Genomic DNA, 13,999 nt, shown 5'->3' with positions numbered 1-13,999 from the left:
CTCACTCAAACTCAAACACACACACACACACACACACTCACTCACACACACACACACACTCACACACTCACACACACTCACTCAAACACTCACTCTCACACACTCACACTCACTTAAACACTCACTCTCACACACACACTCTCTCACTAAACACACTCCCACACACACAGCAATGTTAAACACATACACACTCTCTCACACACACACAGAATGAAGTGAAGCGTCGGTCACATCACTCACTGTCCACTAAGTCTCTGGTTTGTCCCTGGACGTGCAGATAGAGCGGACGGTCACTGCAGAAACATCAGAGAGTGATGCATTAGCATTTATATTCATCATAGAACATATCCTGTCAAACTAATCAACAGAAACAGATGAACGTGTTGACAGACCTGGGCAGTGCTTTGCTCTTCTCCTCCGCTGTCATGAAGCGTCCTCTGGTGGACACGGCAGCGCCGCTCACTCTGCTGATCTGTGTGGAACACTCACTCACACACTCACTCACTCACACACTCACTCTCACACACTCACACACTCACTCAAACACTCACTCTCACACACACTCACTCACACACTCACTCTCACACACTCACTCAAACACTCACTCTCACACACACTCACTCACACACTCTCACACACACTCACACACTCACTCAAACACTCACTCTCACACACACACGCACACTCACTCACTCACTCACTCACTCACACTCACTCAAACACTCACTCTCACACACACACGCACACTCACTCACTCACTCACTCACACGCACTCACTCTCACACAAGCACTCACTCTCACTCACTCACTCACACTCACTCACACGCACTCAGTCTCACACACGCACTCACTCTCACACACACACACTCACTCACACTCACTCTCACACACACTCTCACACACACACTCACTCACACTCACTCACACACACACACACACTCACTCACACGCACTCACTCTCACACACGCACTCACTCTCCCACACGCACTCACTCACTCACTCACACACACTCTCTCACACGCACTCACTCTCACACAAGCACTCACTCTCACTCACTCACTCACACTCACTCACACGCACTCAGTCTCACACACGCACTCACTCTCACACACACACTCACTCACACTCACTCACACACACACACACACTCACTCACACGCACTCACTCTCACACACGCACTCACTCTCCCACACGCACTCACTCACTCACTCACACACACTCTCTCACACGCACTCACTCTCACACAAGCACTCACTCTCACTCACTCACTCACACTCACTCACACGCACTCAGTCTCACACACGCACTCACTCTCACACACACACTCACTCACACTCACTCACACACACACACACACTCACTCACACGCACTCACTCTCACACACGCACTCACTCTCCCACACGCACTCACTCACTCACTCACACACACTCTCTCACACGCACTCACTCTCACACAAGCACTCACTCTCACTCACTCACTCACACTCACTCACACGCACTCAGTCTCACACACGCACTCACTCTCACACACACACTCACTCACACTCACTCACACACACACACACACTCACTCACACGCACTCACTCTCACACACGCACTCACTCTCCCACACGCACTCACTCACTCACTCACACACACTCTCTCACACGCACTCACTCTCACACAAGCACTCACTCTCACTCACTCACTCACACTCACTCACACGCACTCAGTCTCACACACGCACTCACTCTCACACATGCACTCACTCACTCACTCACACTCACACTCACTCACACGCACACACTCACTTACATACACACTCACTCACACACACACGCACACTCACTCACACACTCACGCACACACGCACACTCACTCACACACTCACTCTCACACACTCACACTCACTCAAACACTCACTCCCACACACACATCACACACACACTCACTCACACACACACACACACACAGTGCTGCGTACAAAGTCATGTCCCAGTAAGAAGGGTCTAATGATGCCCATGTGTGACTTATCTGTGATTACTTCAAGTAATTAATTGCCACATTGTGCAATTTATTATATGAAACATTTTAATCAACTGAAAGCCCTAGTAATTTGACATCTTGACATACATGACATCTTTATGATGAGTGGAGTAAAAAGGCCAAGGTCTATTGTATGGGACCATTTTCAACTTTTCTGTGACGCACCATGAGAAAAACAGTGAGAATGGCTTAAAATAAACACAATTTGCATATTGGCTTGGAGTTGGACTACTGTCAAATATGTAACACCTGAAGAAAAGCCAAAAAGTGTGGTGTGTCACCTGTTTCTTAATAACTGCAGCATGCTTTAAATGCCACACATTCATCTTCTCATCATAACCAGCAGCTTGTGCTGGAATGAGGCTAAACGCATGTGATCTCAATGTAATCATCTATTGTCTGCTGCTTTATTTCTCAACACCACTGATCTAAACCAGAAGATGAGTCTTACATGTGTGAAAATGTCTCATGTCCTGACAGCAGATCAATAACACAATGTAACAAGACTACTGAGTGTTAAATTTCTGTCCAGCTCCAAGAAATGACCGGAGTGTCAAGAGAAACATCTGATGAAGGAGCACATGATGTTAAGGGCTGTATTGTACTTTTAGAGGTGTCACTGGTTAAGCAGACACTACTTTTATTCAGAGTTTAGCAGCTGTCTGTGTTCTTTAGCAGCTGCCTTTGACGAAGGACACATTTGGCTTCATATCACTGATCTGTGCATCATACTTTAAGCATTTCCGTGATTTATGTATATATGAATTGATATCAAGAGAACTGAACATTTTAAAAAGCTCAGTTGAAAAAGCTTCAAAAGTGAAAGTGATGTTGTACTGGAGCTCAGTAAACTCTATGAATCAACCCAAATCTGCAACCTTCTTTATAGCTAAAAGGAGTGCTTTTCTTTCAAGAGATGTTTTATTGAATTATGTTTTAAAACCGGTAATATTCTAGAACTGTAAGAACTCTGCTCTGACGCCTCTTGGCCTTGAGGGTGCACCTGCATGGCAAACTGCCACATCTGTCTTGTTTATCTCCTGCAGGAAGGCAGAGAATGAAGAGGGCGCAGCATCTTCTGTTTCACAACGCTGTGTTACACAAATGACTTCATGCCATCATCAGTAAAGCCACCACACATGGATCCCCCGTCATTGTTGTTCAGTTGACTTACTCGATTCTTGTGAGCAGGTAAAGCTGTGCCAGGTTTACTGTGGAAATGCATCATCAGAGTCTATGAAAAGGGTCCATATCCATGCTTCCATTGTCATTGGACGGTCGACGGTCGTAGTCACATTTCACACTCACTTCTGGGGCTTGATCGTGACTCCGCTGGGCTTCCTTGAGGTGAAGGCCCACCGAAGTTAAGAGAGTGTTGGTGTTGCTTCTTGTTTTTCATATATTTAACTATGAGCTAACGCCAACGTTTCTGTCATGACTACTCTCAGAGTGTTTAGCACGCTAATGGGTATGAGCTCATCCAACAAAAAATATTATGTTCTTAGAATGTTTTCACATGAAGTGATGAAAAAGTTACTTGTGAATGTTTTTAAACATTCAAAGCATCCCAGATTTAATGGGGTTATATATACTCTCATTCTGGCGTAATAATCAGGGAACTTTGCTGCGCGGGAATGAGAGTATAGCTCCTAGCCGTATCGGCCTAGAAAATCACAACTTTTCATTTTCCGTCGGTCTTAGTACACGATGTAACTACAGAAGAGTCAAGTTTCAAATAGGAAAAATATAGAAACTTGGTCATTTTTGTGCGAGATGCTAACGGTCTAATCAGATTCAATGATCTATGCTAAGCTAAGCTAAAAGTGCTACCGCCAGACCCGGAGATCGGCTGAATGGATTCGAAAACGGTAAAACTCAACTGTTTAACTCAAGGGGAGTTAATGAGCCTATTTTCAAAAATAGTTGAGTGTTCCTTTCAACAGAGCAATGCGTGAGTCTGAAATATTTAAGTCAATTCCAAAATGAGCTGTCATTTTCATTTTTCAATCAAGCCAGTTTTTCCAGTCAGCTTCAGGGGAATGCCGTGCGGTGGATGAAGCTTAAAAGACTCTCTCTTCACACTTGAACACATACCGGTCTCATTAGTGACTGGAAACTGGTAGGTGTCCCTCTTTTCCTGAATTAGTGGTCTTCTAGTATATATAGCTACATTAAATTTAAACAATGCCTGCAGGTTTCTGAGTGATAAGATGAAAGTTTGTCAATCACATGTGCTCATTCTGATTTCCAGTGACAATGCATCCATGTGCTTTTCTTCTGCTGATGGCTTTGGCTCTTCATCATGCTTTACCTGCGGTAAATTAGACAGTCATTGATGAAGCAATATACAGCTGATTTTTTTAGACTAATCTATTTTTCCTTTTAACTGAGCATTGTGTTCATATCTCATGTTCTCAGGTCACATATGAGGTAACTGGTAAGTTCAGTTATTGTGATCAGTTTCCAGGGCGCAGGATGTTCTGTACCCTGTTTTAACTGCTCGTTACTGCCTGATGATGTGATTTATCATTTATCATTTCACTTTCATAGAGTTACATTTTCTCTAGCAATGCACACAATACTCATTCCCTCTCTTTGTCTTTTGTTGACTTCAATATAATTTTCTCAAAGTCATTTTAGAGAAATGGAAGAGCATTCCGGATATAAACACAGGTAAAACTAATATATTATCTCAAGAACCCAAATACATTTATATTAGCGGTATGGTAACTTTTTGTTTAGAAATTATTTTATTCAAAAATGTATTTACTGAAATACCTTTATTCGTGCATATTTACTGTGAACTGAACTCTCTTGTGGCATTAGGTTTGAATCTCACAGAAGGAGACATCATGGAGGTGTGTGTGTGTGTGTGTGCGCATGTAATCAGAACACTTAAATTGATCTGCTTTAAAGCCTAGGCAAGGGAGCGCTATTGGTGATCAGTCCTTGTGGGATATTCCTGTCCCCTATGAGCTGAGTGTAAATCTCAGTAAGATTTCAGATTTCTCAACTTTTAAATATTGAATGCAACTTTTCTATTGTTGTCCACTCAGCTTTGTTTGTTTTTATAGGTATGAACGACAGAGGAGTCATTCTGAGAGCCTTCGAGCAGTTCAGACTGAAATCATGTGTTGACTTTAAGCCCCGAGCAGCAGAAGAGTTTTACATCTCTGTGGAGAGTCATAAAGGGTACGGTATGGTTCAAGCTAATAATCAACAAATACTAATAATATACTATACAATTTCACTATAGCACCTGCCATATCAGAAGAGTCTAGAGTAAACTATTTGAGTTACGTCAAAAGTTCAGATACTTCACTTTTCCTCATAAAGGCTTTTGTCAGATAAGGTGTTTAAATACATATTGTTCAATGGTAATTAAATGGCAGTGGTGTAATATAACAAAGTAGTAATACTTCGTTACAGTACTTAAGTATTTTTTGGGAGTATCTATACTTTACTTGAGTTTTTATATTTCAGCCAACTTTTACTTTTACTCCACTACATATCCTAATTAAAATGTATACTTTTACTCCGATACATTTCCCCGAAGCATATTCATTACTTACTACAAAATAGTCAGAAGAACACGGACTGCATATATTCATATAGTACATAGTTAACTTAATCTATATCACACAAATGCCACAAGTGCCATTTTTCCCCCCAGATAGGCTATCAGCATAACAAATGTAATATTCATTTTATAAAAGTTTGATAAAGTTAGCATTAAGTGACTTACATTTCAGACACAATATTGCCTGCTTTTGCTCAATTCACACAGTCAAATGCTTTGTTTCTGAATGAATCAGCTTTTTGAACGAATCAGTTGAATAAATGATTCAGTGATTCACTCATTAACACAGTCAAATGCTTTGTTTCTGAATGAATCATTCACTCATTAACACAGTCAAATGCTTTGTTTCTGAATGAATCAGCTTTTTGAACGAATCAGTTGAATAAATGATTCAGTGATTCACTCATTAACAGTCAAATGCTTTGTTTCTGAATGAATCAGTCATTTGAACGAATCGGTTGAATCTCAATGACTCACTTATTAACAGTCACTTGCTGCCACCTACTGGCAGTTTTAATTTCACATTTCGACTATTTATTTTTTCATATTTTAAATGATTTCAAATATCAGTATTTTCATTTAGTCATTTAGCAGACGCTTTTATCCAAATGCGACTTACAAATGAGCAAACATTAGGCCTATTTATGCATCTGTAACTGCAGGTTAAATGCATCCATGTCCCTCTGAGATACATAAACTGTGTAAATACATCTAAATGCTATTTCAGATGCAGATTCCAGAAATGTTTTCTTATGTTGGAATGAAAGACACTTAAGTACCGGATGAAGTGCTTTTTATTCTTATCCAAAAATACAAAATGGAAGAGATCAAACTGAACACAATCTTGCTACTATGAACATTTATACAGTGGGTACAGAAAGTATTCAGACCCCCTTAAATTTTTCACTCTTTGTTATATTGCAGCCATTTGCTAAAATGATTTAAGTTAATTTTTTGCTAAAATCATTTAAGTTATTTTTTTTTCCTCATTAATGTACACACAGCACCCCATATTGACAGAAAAACACAGAATTGTTGACATTTTTGCAGATTTATTAAAGAAAAACTGAAATATCACATGGTCCTAAGTATTCAGACCCTTTGCTCAGTATTTAGTAGAAGCACCCTTTTGATCTAATACAGCCACGAGTCTTTTTGGGAAAGATGCAATAAGTTTTTCACACCTGGATTTGGCGATCCTCTGCCATTCCTCCTTGCAGATCCTCTCCAGTTCTGTCAGGTTGGATGGTAAACGTTGGTGGACAGCCATTTTTAGGTCTCTGTCTATATAAGACCTTACAGCTCACAGTGCATGTCAGAGCAAATGAGAATCATGAGGTCAAAGGAACTGCCTGAAGAGCTCAGAGACAGAATTGTGGCAAGGCACAGATCTGGCCAAGGTTACAAAAAAATTTCTGCTGCACTTAAGGTTCCCAAGAGCACAGTGGCCTCCATTCCTTAAATGGAAGACGTTTGGGATGATCAGAACCCTTCCTAGAGCTGGCCGTCCGGCCAAACTGAGCTATCGGGGGGGAAGAGCCTTGGTGAGAGAGGTAAAGAAGAACCCAAAGATCACTGTGGCTGAGCTCCAGAGATGCAGTTGGGAGATGGGAGAAAGTTGTAGAAAGTCAACCATCACTGCAGCCCTCCACCAGTCGGGGCTTTATGGCAGAGTGGCCCGACGGAAGCCTCTCCTCAGTGCAAGACACATGAAAGCCTGCATGGAGTTTGCTAAAAAACACCTGAATAAGATTCTCTGGTCTGATGAGACCCAGATAGAACTTTTTGGCCTTAATTCTAAGCGGTATGTGTGGAGAAAACCAGGCACTGCTCATCACCTGTCCAATACAGTCCCAACAGTGAAGCATGGTGGTGGCAGCATCATGCTGTGGGGGTGTTTTTCAGCTGCAGGGACAGGACGACTGGTTGCAATCGAGGGAAAGATGAATGTGGCCAAGTACAGGGATATCCTGGACGAAAACTTTCTCCAGAGTGCTCAGGACCTCAGACTGGGCCGAAGGTTTATCTTCCAACAAGACAATGACCCTAAGCACACAGCTAAAATAATGAAGGAGTGGCTTCACAACAACTCTGTGACTGTTCTTGAATGGCCCAGCCAGAGCCCTGACTTAAACCCAATTGAGCATCTCTGGAGAGACCTAAAAATGGCTGTCCACCAACGTTTACTATCCAACCTGACAGAACTGGAGAGGCTCTGCAAGGAGGAATGGCAGAGGATTCCCAAATCCAGGTGTGAAAAACTTGTTGCCTCTTTCCCAAAAAGACTCATGGCTGTATTCGATCAAAAGGGTGCTTCTACTAAATACTGAGCAAAGGGTCTGAATACTTAGGACCATGTGATATTTCAGTTTTTCTTTTTTAATAAATCTGCAAAAATGTCAACAATTCTGTGTTTTTCTGTCAATATGGGGTGCTGTGTGTACATTAATGAGGAAAAAAAATTTACTTAAATTATTTTAGCAAATGGCTGCAATATAACAAAGAGTGAAAAATTTAAGGGGGTCTGAATACTTTCCGTACCCACTGTATATATGCTCCTTTTCCATTTTGCAGCTACTTTCACTACTTAAGTACTTTTAATATTTAAAAAATACTTTCCATACTTAAGTACAATAAATGTCAAATACTTTAAGACTTTTACTCAAGTAATGTTCTAAACGGTGACTTCAACTTCTACCAAAGTCATTTTCTGGTAAGATATCTGTCATTTTACTTGAGTATGGCTTTCAGGTACTTTATACACCACTGTTAAATGGAGATCAAATAAAATGCACAGTTTTTATAAAGTTTGTTGTTATAACATGCAGGGGCCCCCATTGAAATCTGGTTGGCCACCCCAGGTGCACGTTCCTACCAGATGTAAATTTATACCTGCATCTGGCAGTGGTAGATCTTGGCACGGGCATTATAGGCAGCTAGGACGGCTTTCTTCTCTTCTTTATATTTAATTTTAGCTGATTTCTATAGCGTTTTGTTACATTAATGACAAATGGCGAGAGCGCAGTAATCTCTCCACTCGCAAGCGGATTTCCTTCGCTTTCACACAAAACTGGACGTGCGCTTTTAAATATACATTGTTCTCTCATGAATTGGCTCTGCTCTCTCAGATATTGAGCACGCTCAAAATTTGTCCTTGCATCATTGAAGACCAGAAGAGCTTTTTTATTTCAGGTGACGAGTATGTCCCACTGCACGCTGATTATAGTCAGCCTTCTCTAGTTATTTTATTAGTTAATACTTATGAGTTAAGTGCTTAATGCAGTGCCACAGCCCCCCAAATTTAAAATGCTCTAGACATGCCCCTGATAACAAGTATAGACAATCTAATTTGTCTGGTAATGTTGTTACATTTATGCAGCTATGTGTTGTGTGACTGTGAGTTATTCCGCAGGTGTTGGTCATATATCGGACGCTCGTCTCCTGGAGGACAGACTCTTTCCATTGGAAAGAACTGTGGAATAAAAGGCATTGTTGAGCACCAGTTTCTCCATGCACTAGGATTGAACCACGAGCATTCGAGATATGACAGAGACGAATACGTGACAATCAAATATGAAAACATTGTGAAAGGTTGCTTTCCATACTGACTCTCAGTATTACAAGCCATGCCTTATAAACAATCACCTTAATGACTGCAATATTCTTTATTTTTAGGATATGAGAGTTATTTCAATAAACACAGTGAGAACGTGTCCACTACCCAAGAAACCCCATATGATTATTACTCTGTGATGCATTTTGATAAAAATGCCTTCAGCAACGGTAACGGATCCACGATCATCACCAAGAGTCCTGAGTTTCAAGACGTGATCGGACAACTAATGGAAATGAGCGAACATGATGCGACTGAGCTCAACAAACTCTACAAATGCAGTGAGTATTTGACCGATTTCATTTAATGTGTTGTTTTCTTATTTTGTGGATTCCAAGACTCTAATGAACTCGCGGTTGCAGTATTTGAGACCAAGGACCATTTTAATGAATGGAAATTCATCAGTGTTTGTTTGTTTGTTTGCATTACAGATTCCTCCGTGTCTTTCCTCGACCACTGTAGTTTTGATGAGGAATCTCTGTGTGAGATGAGTGTCAGGTCTGCTGCTGGTGACGGCTGGCAGAGAGAGAAGTCAGTGAGTGGCATCAGTGTGACCGACCTCACATACTTGGGCAAAGAACAGAACGGTGAGATCTGTTACAGTCAGTCGGCGAATGGAAAGTGTCTGCTTGGACATCAGAGAAAGAGACTTCACTGTTCCACCATAAACAGCTGTTCTGATGCCTGCAGGGACGTCTTTCTTCATGCACTTCAGCACTGAGGGCAGAAACGAGGGCGACGCAGCCAGACTGGAGAGCAAGACACTGACCCCTACGAGAGCCTGCAAAGTCCAGTGCCTGCAGTTCTACTACTATCACAGCGGTCACGAGTCCGACCAGCTCAACATCTGGATTCGAGAGCTGCAGAATGAAACAGACAGCACAGGAGCTCTCAGACTCATGGATCAGATAACAGGTCTGTCTCTTCCTGCACAACTGGACACATCACACAACATATAGTCCTGTATTTCAGTGTCACTGACCTTCGCTTTCTTGCAGAAACCCCTGGGAATTACTGGAAGCTGCATCATGTGCCGCTGAATGCAAATAAGTCTTTCCAAGTTGTGTTTGAAGCGCGTAAAGGAGCTGGAAACTCCAGTGGAGGCTTCTCACTGGACGATATCAATATTTCAGAGACAGAGTGTCCCCTCATATGGCAGATAAGAGACTTTGAGAAGAAACTGGACAGTGGGTTTGATTTCCTTCTGAGTCCAATGTATTACTCCAGTGATGGGTATCGCTTTGTAGCTCAGTTAGTGTCATCAGAGGATCAACTTCAAATATATGCTGCTTTCGTATCTGGTGCATGTGATGAGCAGCTGCAGTGGCCTAGTCCATGGAGGCAAATCACCGTCCAGATCCTGGACCAGAATCCACACATACAGAAGCGCATGTCCTTTGAGCAGAGCATCACCACTGACCCTGATTTGATTCGTAATGGTTAGATCTTTAATGCAATCTGATTATTTTTCTATGCAACATTTTACTCGGATGAGAATCAAAGTTATTATCTGTAGTTTTTAAGGTTGTTTTAAAAGCCATTGTTTTGTTCTAATTAAGGCACCTATTTCTGGAACAGACCTTATAGAGGTCCAGTCTTCATCAGTGATGAGTTAGTATTTTATAATGGACCTGCCGTTGTTGCGCTCCTAACAAAAGAAGATCTCGCTAGAAGAGAGTTTATCAAGGGTGGAGACCTCATATTTCTCCTCACCATGCAAGGTGGGATTTGTGAAGGAACCTCAGAGAACTGTTTCAAGTTTAACTGCTATATTAAGAGCAAACGGAGCATTATTTCTAAAATCATCTCTATAAATGTTGTTCATCATTCCAGATATCTCAGCGCTGCTTCAGAAGCACTCTCTACCCTGCCCTAAAGTAACCGTGAAGAACTTCAATGTTTCTGCTGACGCAAGCGCCCAGCAGGGACCATGTGCTACAAGGCGAGTTTCCTTCTAACCTCTGCTGCACTCTTATTCAGAATACACAACTTAAAATAAGATAAACACTATATTTATATATGTATAAATAACGTAGGAGAGACATGCTGTATTGTGCGAATATAGTCACACATGTAAGGCTGGAAGCTTATGTTACTGTTTTGAACTGATAATCATAACAAAATGCAGGTAACGGAAGACATGCATAATTCAGTTATTTATCTGACTCCAATATAATTAAGTTTTTGTTATTCTTTAACCTCCTTTAAAGGTAAAAGCCTTTCTGAGAACTGATAGGAAAATACAGTATTGAATCTGAACGTTTGTATAATGAAAGTCCCAATCGCTTTAGCTTTCAGCATTATCAGTCATAAACGGAAAGATTCTCAATGCCTTTAATGCAGGCAAAGATATACAGTATATTAATACACAGCCGGTAGAATGAAACGACATACTGTATAGAAATATATTCAGTGACCGGTTCTCCTCAATGCATGTTAATAGTTCCTAGACTGTACATTAGCATACACTGTAAAAACAATTCCGTAAAATTTACGGTAAAAAAACGGCAGCTGTGGTTGCCGGAATTTTACCGTAAAAAATATGGTAGCAACGTTTTAGGTTTTACAGTTTTAACTTAAATTTACAGTTAAATACCGTAATTTCATTAACTGATATAATGTTAATATACCAACCTATTGAAGTACTGAAATCTGTTTTGTAGCTTTGTAATACACTGATAACCACCAAATGCAGGAGGTGATGAGAAAGCCACATGATGAACCAAAGCCAATCACAAGCAGCTTTTAAATAATAACATATATAGAAGGTGCACAGTGTCATTCACACAAACACTAAACACCATCACGGTAACACACATGAAACTGAAATAATGCAGTAAACATTAATTTAACAACATTAGGTGTAACACACAACCCTAATATACCCAAGTGAATGCTGCCTGAACAAGAGACCTCCTTACTGAAGGGAAAGTGTTGACTGGTGTCACTATCTTGCGAACACGCCGGCGGATGTCCACCAAATTCGGGGGATCCCTTCAGCTCAAGGAGCCTCTCGAACGCCACCCTCCGCATGTCGGTAGCCCCCCAGGAACGCTTGGTCGGTCAACGCTGGACCGCGAATTTAACCACCCGTAACTCCCAAACCCCGGGGGCTCTCGACGCGGTGGTGGTCTCATTCGAAAGCGGGCCTCTAGACGTACACTCGATTCGTGTTCGAGAGGGTTCCTCGAGCTGAAGGGATCCGCCGAATTTGGTGCGGATCTGCCGTGCCCGTTACAGAGATATGGCTGTTCAAAGTTTCAATGGTTTTTCATAGACTTAAGCTTTAAAGCGTTTCATCCAGGTCGCCAGTAGCAAACAATGGAGCGCGCTCTGCTGGACAAACTAAGTAATTACACAATTTCAAGCATTTTATCCGCGTTATACTGTATGTTCTGTAAAGAAAAAAAATCATATCAGCGGCATATTCGCCGATACCGATATATCGGTGACAGGCTCATATCGGCCGATAATATCAGCAGAACGATATATATCGGTCGGGCTTTATTAATAACCAGTAAATTGGGAGTTATTGAGGCAAAAGTCGTAAAAACTGAATATGTCTTCCTCATATAAAGTGTTACTGCACCAAACAATGAGTGTGATTTTGAACTAAAGTGAAAAATATATGTTGAGGGCCAAAAGCAGGATATAACCTCCAAATGCATCTGCATAAACCCGCAGTGTCACCATATAATAATGCCAGATTGTTTAAAAACAAATCCTGAAACACAAAATCCAAAACCTGCCATTCTGTGGATCAGGATCTGACTCAAATCAATGTCTTTCACACAACTGCTGATTTCTGTCGTTTGTTTGTGAACTTATTTATTGCACGCACCTTACAAATGTACATTATTAAAATATATGCAGTTAAATGAGTGTTTTTCTGTTGCATTAATAATGTTTATCTTCCCATTTGTACCTCTGCTCTTTCAGTGAGTGTCTGGACATATTTTGCAGTTCCAGTGCCTCGACTGCTTCCTCTCTGATCATCTTGGTGCTTTGCTTTCTTTTGCTAGTCAGTTAATCGTGACAAATCGCTATTATCACTGCTCTATGTCTGACTGTTCAGTAAAAACTACATCTCTCTTCAGTCGTCTGGTATATCATAGCTAAGTGTGTATATTCTTACATGGATTATGTGCCTATCTGTATTAATTTATGTATAATCAATGTTAATCTTAGCTTTAATCATAATAGTTATCTATATATTGCAATGTTAAGCTCTTATTGTAATCATAATGAATGATTCACACATTCTCTGTAGAGATTAAGGTAAATAGTTGCAATATTTCTGTGATAAATCACTGCCTGAACACTATTGGTAGGGTAAATCAGTTTTATAACCATGACTAAAAGGTTCCAGTGTGTGAAACATGACTTTGAAACTAAATTAAATGGATTGCATTAACACTGCTGGCATTTGAATACATTGTATTTCCAGGGCTTGCATTTTTGGGTCTGAAATTTAACGTTTCTGTATTTAAGCTATTTTAAATGAATACATTTATACACAATTTCATTATTAAAAATGCACTAATCCATATTCACCTTCCAGATTTAATTTCCAAAATATGTAGTCTGTTTAAAAAATATATATATACATTACCTATAATATTGAACGGGTCATTTTCAGTCATTTACAGATTCAGCGGTTTAATAATCAGGAAGATGCATCTCCATCTGAACTGCAAAACATGCTTTTCTTACTCCTGTTGTCTTGTTTCCAGTCCAGAAAAGACCTAAAATACTTAAATCAAGATGCATTCAATCTG

The 13,999-nt window shown here is 40.7% G+C and overlaps 1 protein-coding gene across 1 annotated transcript; it reads left to right on the top strand.

Annotated features, from left to right (window-relative positions):
* Positions 1–4,664: 4,664 nt before the first annotated feature.
* Positions 4,665–11,179, top strand: LOC107571855 (meprin A subunit beta-like). The gene is made up of 11 exons (XM_016258240.1): positions 4,665–4,701; positions 4,855–4,886; positions 4,945–5,020; positions 5,103–5,220; positions 9,021–9,199; positions 9,284–9,502; positions 9,653–9,808; positions 9,912–10,136; positions 10,220–10,660; positions 10,781–10,942; positions 11,055–11,179. The coding sequence occupies exons 2-11, from the start codon at positions 4,881–4,883 to the stop codon at positions 11,177–11,179; spliced, it is 1,707 nt and encodes a 568-aa protein (XP_016113726.1). The 5' UTR covers positions 4,665–4,701; positions 4,855–4,880.
* The last annotated feature ends 2,820 nt before the right edge of the window (positions 11,180–13,999 follow it).

This window comes from Sinocyclocheilus grahami, unplaced genomic scaffold (assembly GCF_001515645.1).
Source record: "Sinocyclocheilus grahami isolate Dianchi unplaced genomic scaffold, SAMN03320097.WGS_v1.1 scaffold1662.1, whole genome shotgun sequence".
Lineage (NCBI taxonomy): Eukaryota > Metazoa > Chordata > Actinopteri > Cypriniformes > Cyprinidae > Sinocyclocheilus > Sinocyclocheilus grahami.
The sequence above is the reverse complement of the archived record's forward strand: the minus strand, read 5'-3'. Positions and strand labels throughout refer to the sequence as shown.

What these genes read in the sequence shown, in the direction of transcription:
- LOC107571855 (XM_016258240.1), top strand. An exon ending in CCCTGATTTGATTCGTAATG is followed by an intron (nt 10,661 to 10,780) that starts GTTAGATCTTTA and finishes GTTCTAATTAAG; the next exon opens with GCACCTATTTCTGGAACAGA. An exon ending in ATTTCTCCTCACCATGCAAG is followed by an intron (nt 10,943 to 11,054) that starts GTGGGATTTGTG and finishes TCATCATTCCAG; the next exon opens with ATATCTCAGCGCTGCTTCAG.